The 18,245-nt window shown below is 41.5% G+C and overlaps 1 protein-coding gene across 1 annotated transcript in view; it reads left to right on the top strand.

Moving 5' to 3' along the window:
* DGAT1 (diacylglycerol O-acyltransferase 1) overlaps positions 1-18,245 on the top strand; it is a 283,457-nt gene that overhangs the window by 144,870 nt on the left and 120,342 nt on the right. Inside the window, exon 5 of the mRNA XM_053715987.1 lies at positions 2,792-2,834. Coding sequence (XP_053571962.1) covers positions 2,792-2,834 — 43 coding nt within the window. The remainder of the gene's footprint in view (positions 1-2,791; positions 2,835-18,245) is intronic.

Here is an 18,245-nt window from a genome sequence, read left to right as displayed (position 1 = left end):
TTGGGGCTTTGTTAGGAGGCTGAAAATCAGAGCAATGATATTTAAAAATAAGCAAAACTATCCATTTAAAAAAAAACAAAAAACTTTATGGGCTATATAAATAGTTCATCTACAAAACCTTTATGCAAAGAAAAAACAAGTGAATAATGTCCCTATAAGGGATGTTACTGTAATTGATAATGTGAGTAGTACTTTTATTTTTGATAAAGCCCTTGAAGCCTCTTCCTCTGTAAAAAGAAAAGTAAATAAGTCTCTGGGTCCAGATAATATTCCTCCAAGGGTTCTAAGAGAACTTTGATCCGTAATAGCTACTCCATTAGCTGATTTATTTAATCAGTCACTTCTAACAGGAGTCAAAAAGACTGAAAAATTGCCACAGTAGTTCCTCTTCATAAAAAGTGTAGTAGGGAAGATTCTGCTAACTATAGGTCAGTCAGTTTGACCTCAATTGCAGGGAAATTATTGGTAACTCTTTAAAGGAAAGACTTGTGTGTTTCCTTCAGGTAAGCAACTTAGAAGACAAAGGGCAGCATAAAGATCATGGCAGACTAATGTAATTGATTTCTTTGACCTTGTAACTAAATTAATAGACCAGGGATGAGCTTGTTTCACAAAATGTATTGCCTTGGAATAGATGCTAAGATTAAGTGGGTAGAATGCTGGCTTAAGGATAGACAGCAGAGGGTTTACATCAATAAAGTACATTCAAACGAGGGGTCAGTTTCTAGTGGTGTTCCCCAAGGGTCAGTTATTGGTTCTGTTTTGATCAACATCTTTATTAGTGATATTGGAAGTGGGCTTCAGGGGAAGGTTTGTTTGTTGCTAATACCGAAATTTGTAATGTGATTCCCTGCACGTTTGTCAGCTAATCGCCAGGTGTAAATGATTTCCAGTCGCATGAATTCCCTGCACGCTTTCGGCTAATTTCCAGGTGTATATGTATGTATGTATTGGGTACTTGTAAAGCACGGCTAATCACCTGTAAGGGTCTCAAGGCGCTGCTCATTTTTATCCACCTCAGAAGGATGAAAGGCTGAGTGGACCTCGCCGGGGATCCAACCTACAACCCTCAGGTTGCTACAGAGCTCAGCCACAGCATGCTGAGCTATCCTGTCACATGATTCCCTGCACGCTTGTCAGCTAATTGCCAGGTGTAAATGATTTCCTCACAGTCACGTGATTCCCTGCACGCTTGTCAGCTAATCACCAGGTGTAAATTATTTCCTGTCACGTGATTCCCTGCACACTTGTCAGCTAATTGCCAGGTGTAAATGATTTCCACAGTCACGTGATTCCCTGCACGCTTGTCAGCTAATCACCAGGTGTAAATTATTTCCTGTCACGTGATTCCCTGCACACTTGTCAGCTAATTGCCAGGTGTAAATGATTTCCTCACAGTCACGTGATTCCCTGCACGCTTGTCAGCTAATTGCCAGGTGTAAATGATTTCCTCAGTCACGTGATTCCCTGCACGCTTGTCAGCTAATCACCAGGTGTGAATTATTTCCTGTCACATGATTCCCTGCACGCTTGTCAGCTAATCACCAGGTGTAAATTATTTCCTGTCACGTGATTCCCTGCACGCTTGTCGGCTAATTGCCAGGTGTAAATGATTTCCTCACAGTCACGTGATTCCCTGCACACTTGTCAGCTAATCACCAGGTGTAAATTATTTCCTGTCGCATGATTCCCTGCACGCTTGTCAGCTAATCACCAGGTGTAAATTATTTCCTGTCACGTGATTCCCTGCACGCTTGTCGGCTAATCACCAGGTGTAAATTATTTCCTGTCACGTGATTCCCTGCACGCTTGTCAGCTTATTGCCAGGTGTAAATGATTTCCTGTCACATGTCTTATGGGAACAAGGCAATCCCGTAACCGTAGCCACTACCTGCCATGTTTTGCTTAGAAGCGTGCCAGCGGTGCCAATTAAATTGTTAATATTAGAGTTAAATACAGAGATGAGAATTTGTTCAACAATAAAATCTTTTAGTGAGTGAAAACCTTTGTCTTGTTGTGCAGCCCATGAAGGGCTGAGTTTGGGAATTTCCGGCCTATTACACACCAGAAAAGACTTCTTGAGCTTAGTATGTACAGCTTAGAGGGGAGCACTAGAACAAGGGGTCATGATCTCTTAGTGGGTTCAGGAGTAATTTGCGGAAACACTTTATCGCTGAAAGGGTAGTTGTTGCATGGAACAGACGTGCAGTAGAGGTGGGAATGACGCATGCTGTAAGGGCATAAGGCCGGACTTGCACTGCAGGGTGTATGGATCTCTGTGTTTAGCAGCATTTAGTTTGAATGATAGAACAGATTTCTACAGACCAGGGGAGTAAGGGGTTAATCTCAGTTTCAAGCTTTTGTCCTTACTGAGAGGAAAGTTTAGTGACGGGTTGTTTTGCTACTGTACTAACCTTGGAGTTGATAGATAATGATCTAACTGAGACATAAGGAGCAAAGTTCAGTTATAGGCCGGTGTGACCCTGCACCAGTACCTAATAATAATATTTTTATGTGCGATGTCCCTGGTGTTCTAGGTTTCTAGTGCGATGTCCCTGGTGTTCTAGGTTTCTAGTGCGATGTCCCTGGTGTTCTAGGTCCCTGGCTGTCACATAGTTTCTATAGGTTTCTAAACCAAGTCTCATTAATTGACCCCTAGCAGACAGTGATATAACCCAATGTCTTCTATCTATACTTTCACCTACAGTGCCAGCAGTGCATGGGTTAATAAGCTGTTATTGTTTAGTACATTTGTGTTCACTGAGACTAATGATCACCATCATCTTTACAGATGCAGCTAAATGTAACAGCAAAACTACAGGTTGTGAAAACCAGTGACTTGTATGTGCAAACCTTAATTTGCAATATAGATGTAATATCTAGTTACCTGAGTGTATAACATAGGGATAATATCTAGTTACCTGAGTGTATAACATAGGGATAATATCTAGTTACCGGAGTGTATAACATAGAGGTAATATCTAGTTACCTGAGTGTATAACATAGGGATAATATCTAGTTACCGGAGTGTATAACATAGAGGTAATATCTAGTTACCTGAGTGTATAACATAGGGATAATATCTAGTTACCTGAGTGTATAACATAGGGGTAATATCTAGTTACCTGAGTGTATAACATAGGGATAATATCTAGTTACCTGAGTGTATAACATAGAGGTAATATCTAGTTACCTGAGTGTATAACATAGGGATAATATCTAGTTACCGGAGTGTATAACATAGGGATAATATCTAGTTACCGGAGTGTATAACATAGAGGTAATATCTAGTTACCTGAGTGTATAACATAGGGATAATATCTAGTTACCTGAGTGTATAACATAGGGGTAATATCTAGTTACCTGAGTGTATAACATAGGGATAATATCTAGTTACCTGAGTGTATAACATAGAGGTAATATCTAGTTACCTGAGTGTATAACATAGGGATAATATCTAGTTACCTGAGTGTATAACATAGGGGTAATATCTAGTTACCTGAGTGTATAACATAGAGGTAATATCTAGTTACCTGAGTGTATAACATAGGGATAATATCTAGTTACCGGAGTGTATAACATAGGGGTAATATCTAGTTACCTGAGTGTATAACATAGAGGTAATATCTAGTTACCTGAGTGTATAACATAGGGATAATATCTAGTTACCTGAGTGTATAACATAGGGATAATATCTAGTTACCCTGAGTGTATAACATAGGGGTAATATCTAGTTACCTGAGTGTATAACATAGGGGTAATATCTAGTTACCCTGAGTGTATAACATAGGGGTAATATCTAGTTACCTGAGTGTATAACATAGGGATAATATCTAGTTACCTGAGTGTATAACATAGGGGTAATATCTAGTTACCGGAGTGTATAACATAGGGATAATATCTAGTTACCGGAGTGTATAACATAGGGATAATATCTAGTTACCCTGAGTGTATAACATAGGGATAATATCTAGTTACCTGAGTGTATAACATAGGGATAATATCTAGTTACCCTGAGTGTATAACATAGGGATAATATCTAGTTACCTGAGTGTATAACATAGGGATAATATCTAGTTACCCTGAGTGTATAACATAGGGATAATATCTAGTTACCCTGAGTGTATAACATAGGGATAATATCTAGTTACCTGAGTGTATAACATAGGGATAATATCTAGTTACCTGAGTGTATAACATAGGGGTAATATCTAGTTACCGGAGTGTATAACATAGGGATAATATCTAGTTACCTGAGTGTATAACATAGGGATAATATCTAGTTACCTGAGTGTATAACATAGGGGTAATATCTAGTTACCGGAGTGTATAACATAGGGATAATATCTAGTTACCGGAGTGTATAACATAGGGATAATATCTAGTTACCCTGAGTGTATAACATAGGGATAATATCTAGTTACCTGAGTGTATAACATAGGGATAATATCTAGTTACCTGAGTGTATAACATAGGGATAATATCTAGTTACCCTGAGTGTATAACATAGGGATAATATCTAGTTACCTGAGTGTATAACATAGGGATAATATCTAGTTACCCTGAGTGTATAACATAGGGATAATATCTAGTTACCCTGAGTGTATAACATAGGGATAATATCTAGTTACCTGAGTGTATAACATAGGGATAATATCTAGTTACCTGAGTGTATAACATAGGGGTAATATCTAGTTACCGGAGTGTATAACATAGGGATAATATCTAGTTACCGGAGTGTATAACATAGGGATAATATCTAGTTACCTGAGTGTATAACATAGGGATAATATCTAGTTACCTGAGTGTATAACATAGGGATAATATCTAGTTACCTGAGTGTATAACATAGAGGTAATATCTAGTTACCTGAGTGTATAACATAGAGGTAATATCTAGTTACCTGAGTGTATAACATAGAGGTAATATCTAGTTACCTGAGTGTATAACATAGAGGTAATATCTAGTTACCTGAGTGTATAACATAGGGGTAATATCTAGTTACCTGAGTGTATAACATAGGGGTAATATCTAGTTACCTGAGTGTATAACATAGAGGTAATATCTAGTTACCTGAGTGTATAACATAGAGGTAATATCTAGTTACCTGAGTGTATAACATAGGGGTAATATCTAGTTACCTGAGTGTATAACATAGGGGTAATATCTAGTTACCTGAGTGTATAACATAGGGGTAATATCTAGTTACCTGAGTGTATAACATAGGGGTAATATCTAGTTACCTGAGTGTATAACATAGGGATAATATCTAGTTACCTGAGTGTATAACATAGGGATAATATCTAGTTACCTGAGTGTATAACATAGGGATAATATCTAGTTACCTGAGTGTATAACATAGGGATAATATCTAGTTACCCTGAGTGTATAACATAGGGATAATATCTAGTTACCCTGAGTGTATAACATAGGGATAATATCTAGTTACCCTGAGTGTATAACATAGGGATAATATCTAGTTACCCTGAGTGTATAACATAGGGATAATATCTAGTTACCTGAGTGTATAACATAGGGATAATATCTAGTTACCCTGAGTGTATAACATAGGGATAATATCTAGTTACCCTGAGTGTATAACATAGGGATAATATCTAGTTACCTGAGTGTATAACATAGGGATAATATCTAGTTACCTGAGTGTATAACATAGGGATAATATCTAGTTACCTGAGTGTATAACATAGGGATAATATCTAGTTACCTGAGTGTATAACATAGGGATAATATCTAGTTACCTGAGTGTATAACATAGGGATAATATCTAGTTACCTGAGTGTATAACATAGGGATAATATCTAGTTACCTGAGTGTATAACATAGGGATAATATCTAGTTACCTGAGTGTATAACATAGGGATAATATCTAGTTACCCTGAGTGTATAACATAGGGATAATATCTAGTTACCCTGAGTGTATAACATAGGGATAATATCTAGTCACCTGAGTATATAACATAGGGGATAATATCTAGTTACCCTGAGTGTATAACATAGGGGTAATATCTAGTTACCCTGAGTGTATAACATAGGGATAATATCTAGTTACATGAGTGTATAACATAAGGATAATATCTAGTTACATGAGTGTATAACATAAGGATAATTTCTTCTGTTATGTGTGATCAGTCCACGGGTCATCATTACTTCTGGGATATAACTCCTCCCCAACAGGAAATGCAAGAGGATTCACCCAGCAGAGCTGCATATAGCTCCTCCCCTCTACGTCACTCCCAGTCATTCTCTTGCACCCAACGACTAGATAGGATGTGTGAGAGGACTATGGTGATTATACTTAGTTTTTATAACTTCAATCAAAAGTTTGTTATTTTACAATAGCACCGGAGCGTGTTATTGCCTCTCTGGCAGAGTTGGAAGAAGAATCTACCAGAGTTTTTACTATGATTTTAACCGGAGTAGTTAAGATCATATTGCTGTTTCTCGGCCATCTGAGGGAGGTAAAAGCTTCAGATCAGGGGACAGCGGGCAGATGAATCTGCATTGAGGTATGTAGCAGTTTTTATTTTCTGAATGGAATTGATGAGAAAATCCTGCCATACCGTTATAATGACATGTATGTATACTCTACACTTCAGTATTCTGGGGATGGTACTTCACTGGAATTACTCTGTAAAAAGTACATTAAACCTTTTAATAGGTATTTATTATGTTAAACGTTTTTGCTGGAATGTAGAATCGTTTGCATTTTCTGAGGTACTGAGTGAATAAATGTTTGGGCATTATTTTTCCACTTGGCAGTTGCTTGTTTTAATTGTGACAGTTTCGTTTCTCTCTCACTGCTGTGTGTGAGGGGGAGGGGCCGTTTTTTGGCGCTCTTTGCTACGCATCAAAAATTTCCAGTCAGTTACTCTTGTATTTCCTGCATGATCCGGTTCATCTCTAACAGAACTCAGGGGTCTTCAAACTTCTTTGAAGGGAGGTAGATTCTCTCAGCAGAGCTGTGAGACTTATATATTGACTGTGATTAAAAACGTTGCTCTGTTATTTTTACGTTTCAAATTTAATTATTGTTACTTTACTAATGGGAACAAACCTTTGCTAAAAGTTGTGTTGTTTTCAAGGATTGATGTTATAACAGTTTTTCAGTTCATTATTTCAACTGTCATTTAATCGTTTAGTGCTTCTTTGAGGCACAGTACGTTTTTGTTAAATAAGATTGTAACCAAGTTGCAAGTTTATTTGCTAGTGTGTTAAACATGTCTGATTCAGAGGAAGATACCTGTGTCATTTGTTCCAATGCCAAGGTGGAGCCCAATAGAAATTTATGTACTAACTGTATTGATGCTACTTTAAATAAAAGCCAATCTGTACAAATTGAACAAATTTCACCAAACAGCGAGGGGAGAGTTATGCCGACTAACTCGCCTCACGTGTCAGTACCTGCATCTCCCGCCCGGGAGGTGCGTGATATTGTGGCGCCTAGTACATCTGGGCGGCCATTACAGATAACATTACAAGATATGGCTACTGTTATGACTGAAGTTTTGGCTAAATTACCAGAACTAAGGGGCAAGCGTGATCACTCTGGGGTGAGAACAGAGTGCGCTGATAATACTAGAGCCATGTCTGATACTGCGTCACAGCTTGCAGAGCATGAGGACGGAGAGCTTCATTCTGTGGGTGACGGTTCTGATCCAAACAGATTGGATTCAGATATTTCAAATTTTAAATTTAAATTGGAGAACCTCCGTGTATTACTAGGGGAGGTTTTAGCGGCTCTTAATGATTGTAACACTGTTGCAATACCAGAGAAATTGTGTAGGTTGGATAAATACTTTGCGGTACCGGCGAGTACTGACGTTTTTCCTATACCTAAGAGACTAACTGAAATTGTTACTAAGGAGTGGGATAGACCCGGTGTGCCGTTCTCACCCCCTCCAATATTTAGAAAGATGTTTCCAATAGACGCCACCACACGGGACTTATGGCAAACGGTCCCTAAGGTGGAGGGAGCAGTTTCTACTTTAGCTAAGCGTACCACTATCCCAGTGGAGGATAGCTGTGCTTTTTCAGATCCAATGGATAAAAAATTAGAGGGTTACCTTAAGAAAATGTTTGTTCAACAAGGTTTTATATTGCAACCCCTTGCATGCATCGCGCCGATTACGGCTGCGGCAGCATTTTGGATGGAGTCTCTGGAAGAGAACCTTAGTTCAGCTACGCTGGACGACATTACGGACAGGCTTAGAGTCCTTAAACTAGCTAATTCATTCATTTCGGAGGCCGTAGTACATTTAACCAAACTTACGGCTAAGAATTCAGGATTCGCCATTCAGGCACGTAGGGCGCTGTGGCTAAAATCCTGGTCAGCTGATGTAACTTCTAAGTCCAAATTACTTAATATACCTTTCAAAGGGCAAACTTTATTTGGGCCCGGTTTGAAAGAAATTATCGCTGACATTACAGGAGGTAAGGGCCACGCCCTGCCTCAAGACAAAGCCAAAGCTAAGGCTAGACAGTCTAATTTTCGTCCCTTTCGGAATTTCAAAGCAGGAGCAGCACCAACTTCCACTGCACCAAAACAGGAAGGAGCCGTTGCTCGTTACAGACAAGGCTGGAAACCTAACCAGTCCTGGAACAAGGGCAAGCAGGCCAGGAAACCTGCTGCTGCCCCTAAGACAGCATGAATCGAGGGCCCCCGATCCGGGACCGGATCTAGTGGGGGGCAGACTCTCTCTCTTCGCCCAGGCTTGGGCAAGAGATGTTCAGGATCCCTGGGCGCTAGAGATCATATCTCAGGGATACCTTCTAGACTTCAAATTCTCTCCCCCAAGAGGGAGATTTCATCTGTCAAGGTTGTCAACAAACCAGATAAAGAAAGAAGCGTTTCTACGCTGTGTACAAGATCTGTTATTAATGGGAGTGATCCATCCGGTTCCGCGGTCGGAACAAGGACAAGGGTTTTACTCAAACCTGTTTGTGGTTCCCAAAAAAGAGGGAACTTTCAGGCCAATCTTGGATTTAAAGATCCTAAACAAATTCCTAAGAGTTCCATCGTTCAAAATGGAAACTATTCGGACAATCTTACCCATGATCCAAAAGGGTCAGTACATGACCACAGTGGATTTAAAGGATGCTTACCTTCACATACCGATTCACAAAGATCATTACCGGTACCTAAGGTTTGCCTTCTTAGACAGGCATTACCAGTTTGTAGCTCTTCCATTCGGATTGGCTACGGCTCCAAGAATCTTCACAAAGGTTCTGGGTGCCCTTCTGGCGGTACTAAGACCGCGAGGAATTTCGGTAGCTCCGTACCTAGACGACATTCTGATACAAGCTTCAAGCTTTCAAACTGCCAAGTCTCATACAGAGTTAGTTCTGGCATTTCTAAGGTCGCATGGATGGAAAGTGAACGAAAAGAAGAGTTCTCTCTTTCCTCTCACAAGAGTTCCATTCTTGGGGACTCTTATAGATTCTGTAGAAATGAAGATTTATCTGACAGAAGACAGATTAACAAAGCTTCTAAATGCATGCCGTGTCCTTCATTCCATTCAACTCCCGTCAGTAGCTCAATGCATGGAGGTGATCGGCTTAATGGTAGCAGCAATGGACATAGTACCCTTTGCACGTCTACATCTCAGACCGCTGCAATTGTGCATGCTGAGTCAGTGGAATGGGGATTACTCAGACTTGTCCCCTTCTCTGAATCTGGATCAAGAGACCAGAAACTCTCTTCTATGGTGGCTTTCTCGGCCACATCTGTCCAGGGGGATGCCATTCAGCAGGCCGGACTGGACAATTGTAACAACAGACGCCAGCCTACTAGGTTGGGGCGCTGTCTGGAATTCTCTGAAGGCTCAGGGACAATGGAATCAGGAGGAAAGTCTCCTACCAATAAACATTCTGGAATTGAGAGCAGTTCTCAATGCCCTTCTGGCTTGGCCCCAGTTAAAAACTCGGGGGTTCATCAGGTTTCAGTCGGACAACATCACGACTGTAGCCTACATCAACCATCAAGGAGGGACAAGAAGCTCCCTAGCAATGATGGAAGTATCAAAGATAATTCGCTGGGCAGAGTCTCACTCTTGCCACCTGTCAGCAATCCACATCCCGGGAGTGGAGAACTGGGAGGCGGATTTCTTGAGTCGCCAGACTTTTCATCCGGGGGAGTGGGAACTTCATCCGGAGGTCTTCGCCCAAATACTTCGACGTTGGGGCAAACCAGAGATAGATCTCATGGCGTCTCGCCAGAACGCCAAACTTCCTCGCTACGGGTCCAGATCCAGGGATCCGGGAGCGGTTCTGATAGATGCTTTGACAGCACCTTGGAACTTCGGGATGGCTTATGTGTTTCCACCCTTCCCGCTGCTTCCTCGATTGATTGCCAAAATCAAACAGGAGAGAGCATCAGTGATTCTAATAGCGCCTGCATGGCCACGCAGGACTTGGTATGCAGATCTAGTGGACATGTCATCCTGTCCGCCTTGGTCTCTACCTCTAAGACAGGACCTTCTGATTCAGGGTCCATTCAAACATCAAAATCTAACTTCTCTGAAGCTGACTGCTTGGAAATTGAACGCTTGATTTTATCAAAACGTGGTTTTTCTGAGTCGGTTATTGATACCCTGATACAGGCTAGGAAGCCTGTTACCAGAAGGATTTACCATAAGATATGGCGTAAATACCTATACTGGTGCGAATCCAAAGGTTACTCCTGGAGTAAGGTTAGGATTCCTAGGATATTGTCCTTTCTACAAGAAGGTTTAGAAAAGGGTTTATCGGCTAGTTCATTAAAGGGACAGATCTCAGCTCTGTCCATCTTGTTGCACAGGCGTCTGTCAGAAAATCCAGACGTCCAGGCCTTTTGTCAGGCTTTAGCTAGAATCAAGCCTGTGTTTAAAACTGTTGCTCCGCCATGGAGTCTAAACCTTGTTCTTAACGTTCTACAAGGAGTTCCGTTTGAACCCCTTCATTCCGTTGATATAAAGTTGTTATCTTGGAAAGTGTTATTTTTAATGGCTATTTCTTCGGCTCGGAGAGTCTCTGAGTTATCAGCTTTACATTGTGATTCTCCTTATTTGATTTTTCATTCAGATAAGGTAGTTCTGCGTACTAAACCTGGGTTCTTACCTAAGGTAGTCACTAACAGGAACATCAATCAAGAGATCGTGGTTCCTTCCCTGTGCCCGAATCCTTCTTCAAAGAAGGAACGTCTTCTACACAATCTGGATGTAGTTCGTGCCCTCAAGTTCTACTTGCAGGCAACTAAGGATTTTCGACAAACGTCTTCCCTGTTTGTCGTGTACTCTGGTCAGAGGAGAGGTCATAAGGCTTCGGCTATCTCTCTCTCCTTCTGGCTTTGTAGCATAATTCGTTTAGCCTATGAGACTGCTGGACAGCAGCCTCCTGAAAGAATTACAGCTCATTCTACTAGAGCTGTGGCTTCCACTTGGGCCTTTAAGAATGAGGCCTCTGTTGAACAGATTTGCAAGGCTGCAACTTGGTCTTCGCTTCATACTTTTTCCAAATTTTACAAATTTGACACTTTTGCTTCTTCGGAGGCTATTTTTGGGAGAAAGGTTCTTCAGGCAGTGGTTCCTTCTGTATAATGAGCCTGCCTATCCCTCCCGTCATCCGTGTACTTTTGCTTTGGTATTGGTATCCCAGAAGTAATGATGACCCGTGGACTGATCACACATAACAGAAGAAAACATAATTTATGCTTACCTGATAAATTCCTTTCTTCTGTTGTGTGATCAGTCCACGGCCCGCCCTGTTTTTTAAGGCAGGTAAATATTTTTTAAATTATACTCCAGTCACCACTTCACCCTTGGTTTCTCCTTTCTCGTTGATTCTTGGTCGAATGACTGGGAGTGACGTAGAGGGGAGGAGCTATATGCAGCTCTGCTGGGTGAATCCTCTTGCATTTCCTGTTGGGGAGGAGTTATATCCCAGAAGTAATGATGACCCGTGGACTGATCACACAACAGAAGAAAGGAATTTATCAGGTAAGCATAAATTATGTTATCTAGTTACCCTGAGTGTATAACATAGGGATAATATCTAGTTACCCTGAGTGTATAACATAGGGATAATATCTAGTTACCCTGAGTGTATAACATAGGGATAATATCTAGTTACCTGAGTGTATAACATAGGGATAATATCTAGTTACCTGAGTGTATAACATAGGGATAATATCTAGTCACCTGAGTGTATAACATAGGGATAATATCTAGTTACCTGAGTGTATAACATAGGGATAATATCTAGTTACCTGAGTGTATAACATAGGGATAATATCTAGTTACCCGAGTGTATAACATAGGGATAATATCTAGTTACCTGAGTGTATAACATAGGGATAATATCTAGTTACCTGAGTGTATAACATAGGGATAATATCTAGTTACCTGAGTGTATAACATAGGGATAATATCTAGTCACCTGAGTGTATAACATAGGGGTAATATCTAGTCACCTGAGTGTATAACATAGGGGTAATATCTAGTTACCCTGAGTGTATAACATAGGGGTAATATCTAGTTACCCTGAGTGTATAACATAGGGGTAATATCTAGTTACCTGAGTGTATAACATAGGGATAATATCTAGTTACCTGAGTGTATAAAAAATGTCCCAGATGACAAACTCAGTCTTTAGCTGTGTTGTGACAGCTCTTGTCTTATGTTCCTGTGGCATTTGTGGGAGTTTTATAGTTGAACGTTCTTGTCTCCATGTTTTTTGTTTTCATTTTATACTTCTCCTTTTTTTTGTATTTGAGGCAGAATGCAGCTTTTTTACTTATTTCTATTACATGTTTGACTAGTAAGGTGGGATATTATCTGTGGTGCTTTGGCCCATACTGAACCTCTCCTGTTTCTTTCTAATGACACGGTGAGTCCACGGATCATCTCTAATTACTATTGGGAATATCACTTCTGGCCAGCAGGAGGAGGCAAAGAGCACCACAGCAAAGCTGTAAAATATCACCTCCCTTCTCTCCAACCCCAGTCATTCTCTTTGCCTACGTGAAAAGCACATGGTTATTGCTGCCCTAATTTGAAAGCCTGAGTGAGATTATTCAGTCTTTCTTCTTTCCACAGGTCCATGTGAGGGAGGAAGCCCTCTCAAACCAGGTGAGCTTTCCTGCTGCCGCACAGTTTTAATGAAGGCAAGTGCCAATTTTTATTCTCTGAAAGGAAAAGGGAATAATGGCACTTTGACAGTTAATTCTGTTTGGGATTTTATACAATCAGCCTATTAGAGGTTAATGGGTCATTGTATGGCAGTTATGCAGGCACTGGGGACGATATATGGAGGCTCGGTTTAATTGAAGTATTTGTGTTTGGCATATTATGCAGCACTGTTGTGTAAGATTATTTCATGACTTGTATTATGTACTATGATGAGGGTACAGTAAATGCAGCTTTTCTTCTCTCTCCCAATGCTTTTCCCTAAAGGGATGTTAATGGCGACCAGGAGGTTGTAAGCCACGTCCACGATGGGCGGGCTTCTTTGAAGCGGCAAAGACGTTTCTTTGCACTCCTTTTTTTTTTTTTTCTGCTTCCTTTGTGTCCGGATGCTGAATATCCGTTGCATAGCTCATCAGAGGACGGTTCAGCAATCTCTAGAGGCGGCTGGTGCAGTTGTGGTGGGAGTCCGGATCGCTATCTACTATTGATCTGACAGCCAGCAGGACAGGTAGGCACCTCAGCAGAGCTTGCTGAGTTGTGGAGGTTGCTTGTTTTTACTGTAGAGCTGCTGCTCTGCTGTTAAAGAAATAAAGTGTCTGTTTGAATTTAAAGGGACAGTAACGTTCCAATTAAATTCTGAGCTGATATAAGTGTTTTTATGCTGCCCTGCTGTTAAAGAAATAAAGTGTCGTTTTAAATTTAAAGGGACAGTAACGTTTTTGTCACAATAAAATTTTAAGTAAAGATGGACCAAGAAGCGCTTCAAAATGTTACTTGAGGTTTGTGTTTTGATGCTAATGTAGAACCACCAATCCCTTTTTGTTCCTCATGTATTGAGTGAACATTGCATTACAGGGATAGACTTTTTCATACTGAGCCTTCATTATCTATGGCGGAGGTTGTTCAGGAGTCTCCTGTTCAAGACATGCCACAGTTTTCCCCTCAAGTGTCCCAAACTTTATCGTCCACACATGCAGTGCCCTGTGCTTCCTCTCACATTCCGGTTGGAGTTAAGTTACAAGACATTGCTACCCACATATCCTCTGCGGTAACTGATACACTGTCTGCTTTTCCCACACTGCAGGGAAAGTGTAAGAGGAAATTTAAAGATTCAGTGAGTAAGGTTTCTGATGCAGTTGTGGCTATTCCGATTGTTCCTTCCCAGAAATCAGAGGAGGAAGATATTTCGGTAGCATCTGAGGGTGAAGTCTCCGACTCAGTCAGTGTAATTACTTCTGATGCTGAAGTTGTATCCTTCAGGTTTAAGCTAGAACACCTCCGGTTGTTACTTAAAGGGACACTGAACCAAAAAATTTTCTTTTGTGATTCAGATAGAGCATGCAATTTTAAGCAACTTTCTAATTTACTCATATTATCCATTTTTCTTCATTCTCTTGCTATCTTTATATAAAAAAAGAAAGCATCTAAGCTTTTTTCTTGGTTCAGAACTCTGGACAGCAGTTTTTGATTGGTTGATGAATTTATCCACCAATCAGCAAGGACAACCTAGGTTGTTCACCAAAAATGGGCCAGCATCTAAACTTACATTCTTGCATTTCAAATAAAGATTCCAAGAGAATGAAGAAAATTTGATAATAGGAGTAAATTAGAAAGTTGCTTAAAATGTCATGCTCTATCTGAATCGCGAAAGAAAAAATTTGGGTACAGTGTCCCTTCAAGAGGGTTTTGGCCACCTTGGACAACTCTGACATGACTGTCGTAGTCAATCCTAATTGACGTTCCTTCCTCGGTGGAGGTTTTTCCAGTTCCAGACTGGGTTACAGAGATTGTCCGGGAATGAGAGACCGGGTATTCCTTTTTCTCCATCCCCAATTTTTAAGAAGATGTTTCCAATAGCTGACTCTATCAAGGATCTTGGCAGACGGTCCCCAAGGTGTAAGGGGCAATTTCCGCTTTGGCTAAGAGAACCACTATTCTATAGAGGATAGCTGAACCTTAAGGGATCCTATGGATAAGAAGTCGGAGGGGTTACTTAAAAAGATGTATGTACACCAGGGTTTACAATGGCAACCTGCGATGCGTTGTCTGAATCTATTCAGACAGATACTCCCCTTGAGGAGATCCAGGATAGGATCAAGGCCGTTAAGTTGGCAAATTCCTTTATTATGGATGCTTCCCTTCAAGTTATTAAGTTGGGAGCAAAGATTTCTGGTTTTGCAGTACTGGCCCGCAGAGCTTTATGGTTGAAATCATGGTCTGCGGATGTGTCGTCTAAGTCTAAGCTTTTGCAGATACCCTACAAGGGTAAGACATTGTTTGGGCCAGACTTGGCTGAAATTATTTCAGACATTACGGGAGGTAAGGGTCATTTGCACCCTCAGGACAAGAGGAGTAAGCAGAAGGGACGTCAGAGTAATTTTCGTTCCTTTTGAAACTTCAAGGTTAAAACTTCCTCTGCCAAGCAAGAACAGTCCAAGCCTTCCTGGAGGTCCATACAGTCTTGGAACAAGGGGAAGCAATCTAAGAAGCCCATTAGTGACTCAAAGTCAGCATAAAGGGTCTGTCCCCGATCCGGGACCGGATCTTGTGGTGGGCAGACTGTCTTTCTTTGCTCAGGCTTGGATTTGGGATGTACCAGATCCTTGGACGGTGGACATCGTGTCCCGGGGATACAGACTAGAGTTCAAATTATTTCCTCCCAGGGGCAGGTTTCTGCTTTCCAGATTATCTGTAGACCAGATAAAGAGAGGCGTTCTTAAACTGTTTACGGGACCTTTCCCACCTAGAGTGATAGTTCCTGTCCCAATGCAGGAACAGGGTCTGGGATTCTACTCCAATCTGTTGGTGGTTCCCAAAAAAAGAGGAAACTTTCAGGCCATTTTAGATCTCAAAAGTCTAAACAAATTCCTCAGAGTACCGTCCTTCAAGATGGAAACTATTCGTTCCATTCTTCCCTTGGTTCAAGAGGGTCAATTCATGACAACAGTAGATTTGAAGGATGCGTACCTACATGTTCCCATCCACAGGGATCATCACAAGTTTCTGACGTTCACCTTTCTAGACAAACACTTCCAGGTTGTGGCTCTTCCTTTCGGCGTTGCCACAGCTCCCAGAATTTTCTATAACGTCCTGGGATCCCTGTTGGCGGTGTTTCGGTTGTGGGACATTGCAGTGGCGCCTTATCTGGACGACATTCTGGTCCAGACGCCATCCTTTCATCAAGCAAGCTGATATCTTTTCTACGTTCCCACAGATGGAAGGTGAACTTGGGAAAAAGTTCTTTGATACCAGCTACAAGTTTAATGTTCTTGGGAACCATAATAGATTCCTTATTAATGAAAATATTTCTGACAAGGGTCAGAAAGACAAAGATTTCCGACTCTTGCCTTCCCCTTCAGTCCTCTCCTCGGCCGTTAGTGGCCCAATGTATAGAGGTAGTGGGTCTGATGGTAGCTGCCATGGACATCATTCCGTTTGCCCGATTCTATCTCGGACCTCTCCAGTTATGCATGCTCAAACAATGGAACGGGGATTATGCGGATCTGTCTCCGCGTTTACATCTGGATCAGGCGACAAGATTTTCTCTTCCTTGGTGATTATCTCGGGAACATCTCTCCCAGGGAACCTGCTTCTGCAGACCTTCTTGGGTGATTGTGACCATGGGTGCCAGCCTGTTGGGATGGGGGAGCAGTCTGGGGCTCACTAATGGCTCAGGGGACATGGTCTCAGGAGGAGTCTGTTCTCCCCATAAAAATCCTAGAGCTAAGGGCAATCTTCAATGCTCTTCTAGCTTGGCCTTATTTAGCTTCAGCCCAGTTTATCAGGTTCCAGTCGGATAACATCACTTCAGTGGCTTAAATCAACCATCAGGGGGGAAATCAGAGTTCTTTGGCCATGACAGAGGTAGCCAAAATTTTTCAGTGGGCGGAGACCCACAACATCTGTGTATCTGCGATCCACATTCCAGGAGTGGACAATTGGAAAGCGGATTTTCTGAGAAGACAGACCTTTCACCCGGGGGAGTGGGAACTCCATCCGGAGGTGTTTTCCAACTTGATTCCTAAATGGGGGCAACCGGAGCTGGATCTGATGGCATCTCGACAAAATGTCTAGGTCAAGGGATCCTCAGGCGGTTCCTTGGAACTTCAGTCTAGCATACCTATTTCCTCCGTTTTTTCTGCTTCCACGGGTCATTGCTCGAATCAAACAGGAGAGGGTGTCGGTGATCCTCATTGCACCGGCGTGGCGTCACAGTATCTGGTATGCAGATCTAGTGGAGATGTCATCTGTTCCACCTTGGAGTCTTCCACTGAGGAAGGACCTTCTACTTAAAGGACCCTTCCTTCATCCTAATCTCGTTACTCTAAAGCTGACTGCTTGGAGATTGAACGCTTAATTCTATCTAAGCGTGGTTTTTCTGAGTCGGTCATTGAGACCATGATTCAGGCTCGTAAGCCTGTTACCACAAAAATTTACTATAAGATATGGTGTAAATATCTGTATTTGTGTGAATCCAGAGGCTACTCTTGGAGTATAGTTCGGATTCCTAGAATTTTGTCCTTTCTCTAGGTGGGTCTAGAGAAGGGATTATCTGCTAGTACCCTGAAAGGTCAAATTTCTGCCTCATCTATATTGTTGCATAAATGTCTGTCGGACGTGCCAGATGTGCAATCCTTCTGTCTTGGTCAAAATCAGACCTGTGTTCAAACCTGCTATTCCTCCTCCCTGGAGTCTTAACCTTGTTCTTAGAGTTCTTCAACAGGCTCCGTTTGATCCTATGCATTCTTTAGATATTAAGAGGTTATCTTGGAAAGTTTTGTTTCTTGTTGCAATTTCTTCTGCTTGTAGAGTCTCTGAGCTCTGGGCGTTGCAGTATGAATCCCCTTACCTTATTTTCCATTCAGATAAGGTAGTTCTGCGTACTAAGTTAGGGTTCCTCCCTAAAGTGGTTTCGGATAGGAACATTAATCAAGAAATCGTACCTCCTTTGTGTCCTAACTAGGGTTGCCACCTTTTGCCCAGAAGATTCCTGGACACTTTCTAAATAGGGGTGGAGGGGCGTGGTTTGGGGGGTGTCTTCTCACGGACTCAAATTCAATATTT

The sequence above is a fragment of the Bombina bombina genome, chromosome 5, assembly GCF_027579735.1.
Source record: "Bombina bombina isolate aBomBom1 chromosome 5, aBomBom1.pri, whole genome shotgun sequence".
In the NCBI taxonomy this organism is placed as follows: domain Eukaryota; kingdom Metazoa; phylum Chordata; class Amphibia; order Anura; family Bombinatoridae; genus Bombina; species Bombina bombina.
Note: the sequence above shows the minus strand (reverse complement) of the source record. Positions and strands in the feature narration are given on the sequence as shown.